The sequence below is a fragment of the Haliotis cracherodii genome, unplaced genomic scaffold (genome assembly GCF_022045235.1).
Source record: "Haliotis cracherodii isolate W230 unplaced genomic scaffold, xgHalCrac1.p SCAF_3, whole genome shotgun sequence".
Lineage (NCBI taxonomy): Eukaryota > Metazoa > Mollusca > Gastropoda > Lepetellida > Haliotidae > Haliotis > Haliotis cracherodii.
The window spans coordinates 28828981-28834525 of NW_027266286.1; the positions used below are offsets into that span (position 1 = coordinate 28828981).

General features: G+C 42.9%; 1 protein-coding gene across 1 annotated transcript; it reads left to right on the forward strand.

Annotated features, from left to right (window-relative positions):
• The first annotated feature begins 2731 nt into the window (after positions 1-2731).
• Positions 2732-3505, forward strand: LOC139475337 (mucin-22-like). The gene has a single exon (XM_071258562.1). It carries the CDS (start codon positions 2732-2734, stop codon positions 3503-3505), a length of 774 nt encoding a protein of 257 aa, XP_071114663.1.
• The last annotated feature ends 2040 nt before the right edge of the window (positions 3506-5545 follow it).

Sequence of the window (5545 nt, forward strand, 5' to 3'; positions counted from 1 at the left end):
CTGTTCTATCTTTAACATTTTGTCCTCGTGTTCCAACTGATTAAATGGTTAATTTGCTTTAAACAGATCTTTTAAAAAGCTCTATAAGCGCGATAGTTGGTTTTAACCCCACTTTTAAAAGGATTCCAGTTAATATACACAGCTGCGTGTCAGCTTACTGTGGGAGGAAAGGCCGGAGTGATACACGTCCCAGACGTTTACCACTTTGGGGAAACACATAAGCACCCGCATGATGCCGAAAAACCTAGAAACATAATCGGGTCGAACCGCGATTCGAACCCAAGATTATATACAATACTCCAATACCATAACATAGACTTGCACATGCGCGGATCCGGATATCTATTTGTAAGGTTTCTTCCGATGGTGGCAGAAATACATTTCAAACAAAGATGGTAGAATGCCAGTGATAAGATAGTGCTAACATTAAGAAACATATATTTTATGACACTGCACCTATTTTTCTAGCAAAGCAGGTACATTCGTAATTATAGTTACCTGTACATCAGAAAATGCGAAGACATATACACTCTGTAACATATTAATATGCTGACGTATAGTTTTCGCACTTGATATGCATTGAACGTATGCATATACAAGGTACTTGATTTTGTGTAATCTTTTCCCTGACTTTGCAACATGTAATTAACTTTTTTCGATTCTGATTTTCTCGGGCCAAGACTACATTTTTTACTCACTGACGTAGACTTTGTTATGCAGATGACTTTTTAAAAATCTATGGCCTAACAAAAATTTATTAAAATATATCTTAAGTAATACAGATTTAATTGCTTGATCAAACCTTGCCGAAAACTGATGTTTTTTAATTTCAAATACTATTTGTGAAAACAGTGTGACATCCAGGGACCCACAATGTCCTCTGTCGAACTTTCTGAAAGACAGAAGGGCGAAGATGCAGTAATTAATTCCGAGGACTACCGTTACATCATGTCAACATCGGCATCTGACTTAAGTTCCTCTCCATCGTCATCCAAGACTAGTCCTCGGAGACCTGAAGCTTCCGCCAAAAAGCCAGCACGGGTAGATAACTCCGTCAAACCTGGAGACTACAAATATATCATGGAGACATCGGCGTCAGACGTGTCGTCATCTCCATCACGCAAAGGTCTTCATGAATCTGTTGGAGCATCTGCTTCACCCTCTAGGAGCTCTCACAGCAGTCCTCGTGAATCTGACAGTGGATCTGACAAACCTGATGACAGATGCAACACTTCACCAACGGCATCTCCATTGCCACATCCAAGGTCTCTAACAGGGTCCAGCCAATCTGTCTTGTCGTCTGAAATTCTAAGCAGCGTCTCCTCTGACTCTGAGAAAGTATTCGACCCCTTCGCAAAGGACCACCTTCAGCCCAGACTTTCCCCCAGGGAGCCATCTGTGGACGTTCATTTCCCAGTCGCTGAAACAGTGTCCGAGATATCCCTGGCAAACAGGAGCGATGAATCGTGGTTTACCGACTCCAGGGAGTCGAACAGTTTCCACCAGGACGCACTACACATACGTAAGCTGATGCTGGACCAGGCGTGGGTCTCTGACAGACATCAGCCGATGTCGGACTGGGTGTCCTCTGTTATCGTGTGGGATGATGACGGTAAGTGATGCCATCAGTAGTTGGAACATCATCAGAGAGTGAGTGAGTGAGTGTCGTTTAATATCAGAAATAGGCATCACACATTTTACCAACATTACATGATGAGCTGAAACTTATATATGAATTATGACAGGTATATTCACATAAAAGTATTTTCTCTAAGTAGCTTTGTTATTATTTTTTTCATCTATGAAGCAAATTTGTTGTGAAGTGACAGATATATATATGTATAAGATTCTTGTTTCTGTCTCAAAAGTTGCAAGCAACTTGGGTGTGGACTCTCTCCTGACCAGACTGAAGAACCGGTTTCAGGTGAGTCCAGTGATGTCCGTGCTCTTGTCACTCAGCGACTCTCATTGCTTCAAGACATACAAGGCATCTTAAGGAAAAACGAAACAATTCTACGGATCTATTATAGTGAACGCTCCAGTGAAGAATTTCATTTTTGAGGGGTAAAACTTGAAATTTCTATGCCTTTTCGCAAGACTCTGGGGAAACGTTTTTAGAATACTCCCAGAAGAACCAATGGTCGGCCCCAACTAAGTGATATTTTCCTTGTTGTTTTCGTCATGATGATATCCGCTGAAATATCAACCTACTTTTCTTACCAGAGCACGTGGTGGCGCCTGACAAGGGGGAGGGAGACTCGGGTCCAGATCCTCAAGAAATCCAGCTCAGCATCCGGAGGCTGCACCAGCGGTGAGTACAGAAGTATTTGTCGTGTTTGGTTAATGGTTTCACAAAGCAAAGAACGCCCTACTATTCTCTTTTACCGGAGAAAATTAAAATAATGGAGACCTGTCACCTCAGTAACATGTTCTTGCTGCAGCTTATTGTAGATCTCTTCAACTTGGTCTTGGTGGTACAACTGACATAACAGAAGCGAAACACCGTTACTGTCTTTGGTTGTCCGAGGTCCTTTGTCTGAAGCATTGTTTCCTGTTTGCAGGTGGAGACGTGGACAAGACACAACGCAGAGAGAAGCTGGAGAAGCGAGTGCAGAGGTTCATGTCCCGGTTCTTCATTTGTGGAGGACCATCACAGGCCTAGACACAGTCTGTGTTAGGCCCAGACACAGTGCCAGTGTCTCTATCATGCCCAAACACAGTGCCGGTGTCTATGTCAGGCCCAGACACAGTGCAGGTGTCTCTGTCAGGCCCAGACACAGTGCAGGTGTCTATGTCAGGCCCAGACACAGTGCCAGTGTCTCTGTCAGGCCCAGACACAATGCAGGTGTCTATGTCAGGCCCAGACACAGTGCCGGTGTCTATGTCAGGCCCAGACACAATGCCGGTGTCTATGTCAGGCCCAGACACAGCGCCAGTGTCTCTGTCAGGCCCAGACACAGTGCAGGTGTCTATGTCAGGTCCAGACACAGTGCCGGTGTCTCTGTCAGGCCCAGACACAGTGCCGGTGTCTCTGTCAGGCCCAGACACAGTGCCGGTGTCTCTGTCAGGCCCAGACACAGTGCAGGTGTCTATGTCAGACCCAGACACAGTGCCAGTGTCTCTGTCAGGCCCAGACACAGTGCCGGTGTCTCTGTCAGGCCCAGACACAATGCAGGTGTCTATGTCAGGCCCAGACACAGTGCCGGTGTCTATGTCAGGCCCAGACACAGCGCCGGTGTCTATGTCAAGTCCAGACACAGTGCCAGTGTCTCTGTCAGGCCCAGACACAGTGCAGGTGTCTATGTCAGGTCCAGACACAGTGCCGGTGTCTCTGTTAGGCCCAGACACAGTGCCGGTGTCTATGTCAGACCCAGACACAGTGCCAGTGTCTCTGTCAGGCCCAGACACAGTGCCGGTGTCTATGTCAGGTCCAGACACAGTGCCAGTGTCTATGTCAGACCTAGACACAGAGCAGGTGTCTATGTCAGGCCAAGGTATTGTGTAGGCGTCACTGTTAAATGGGCGTGCCTTATCGTGTAGCCATATCCTGTGTATATTAAATGGGCGTGCTTAATAATGTAGCTACATCAAATGGCTATTTAATGGTCGTGTTTTATCATGTAGCTACACACTGTGTATATTAAATGGGCGTGCCTTATCGTGTAGCTACATCCTGTGTATATTAAATGGGCGTGCCTTATCGTGTAGCTACATCCTGTGTATATTAAATGGGCGTGCCTTATCGTGTAGCTACATCCTGTGTATATTAAATGGGCGTGCCTTATCGTGTAGCTACATCCTGTGTAAGTTAATGGTCGCGCCTTGACATGTAGCCACATCCTGTGTATATTAATGGTCGTGCCTTATCATGTAGCTGTCGCTTGTGTTTATGAAATGTTATCTTGCAGCTGCATCCTGTGCCTTTTAAATGGGCGTGCCACATCATGTAGCTACATCCTGTGTATATTAAATGGGCGCGCCACATCATGTACTTACACACTGTGTATATTAAATGGGCGTGCCTTATCGTGTAGCTACATCCTGTGTGTATTAGATGGGAGTGCCTTATCATGTAACTACATCCTGTGTGTATTTATAGTCGTGTCATATCATGTAGCTACATCCTGTGTATGTTAAATGGGCGTGCCTTATCCTGTAACTACATCCTGTGTATATTAAATGGGCGTGCCTTATCGTGTAGCTACACACTGTGTATATTAATGGTCGTGTCTTATCATGTAGCTACATCCTGTGTATATTAAATGGTCGTGCCTTATCATGTAGCTACATCAAATGGTCATTTAATGGTCGTGCCTTATCATGTGGCTACATCCTGTGTATATTAATGGTCGTGCCTTATCATGTAGCTACATCCTGTGTATATTAATGGTCGTGCCTTATCATGTGGCTACATCCTGTGTATATTAATGGTCGTGCCTTATCATGTAGCTACATCCGGTGTCTATTAAACGGTCGTGTCATATCATGTGGCTACATCCTGTGTATATTAATGGTCGTGCCTTTTCATGTAGCTGTAGCTGGTGTTTATCAAATGTTATCTTGTAGCTACATCCGATGCATGTTATTTGGGCGTGTCTCCTCATGTACCTACATCTCATGTATAGTTAATGGACGTCCGTCTTCATGTAGCCTGTGTATCGTGAATAGGGTAATCTATTTACCTTGAGGTAGTGTGCCTGATCCTGTTAATATCATATTATCTGCTGTATTCTTAATGTATTACACATACATTAATTTGTTTTCTAAATGTACCTGTCACGTGGTTGCAAATGGTAATGAAGGGTCTGTTAAAAAGAGTTATACAAAAACTTGATAATAATCAAAAGCGGAAAAAAAATAATTCATGGCTTTAAAAAAAAATCAAAATGAGTTTAAATGCTTATGAATATAAAACTGGAAAATATGAAAATATAGATAAAAAGAGGAATACAAAAGCTTCAAAACATAAATATACTGAAACAAGGGGGAAAAACTAATGCGTGGATAAAAAAATCAAATTGAGTTCAAATGCTTATAAAAATATAACTAAAATATGTGAAATTATTCATAAAAAACGCATCTTATTTATGAATAAAAAGACCAACAATATAGAATATATTGAAATATACCCTGAACGTATAGTAAGCATTTGGTCACCTAGACTTACTTGTAATCGGTTGTACACCCTATATGCATAGCTTAGAGTGATTTGTCTATCTTAGTTGTGGGAGAGATGTAATCCCAACAAAGTTAGTTGTAAGAGAGTTGTGAACCCTATATTTATAATTTGTTGTGAGAGACAATAAAAGTGCTAATGTACAGACAGTGTTATTGTCTTAATTCTGTGATATTATTACACTGCAAGATTCGTTGTCTGCAGTACCAGGGCCGACTTGCACAAAGCGATCTTAGAACTAAGATTATCATAACTCCCATTCTTTAACAGGGACTTACAATAGTCGTAGCCCTAAGATCGCTTTGTGCAAGTGGGCTCAGACGTGACTATGAAGCAGGTGACATTATTGTACACATCCGATGAGGGAGT

Excerpts from the sequence above, each read along its gene's own strand:
- LOC139475337 (XM_071258562.1), top strand. The coding sequence starts at position 2,732 with ATGTCAGGCCCAGACACAGTGCAGGTGTCTCTGTCAGGCCCAGACACA.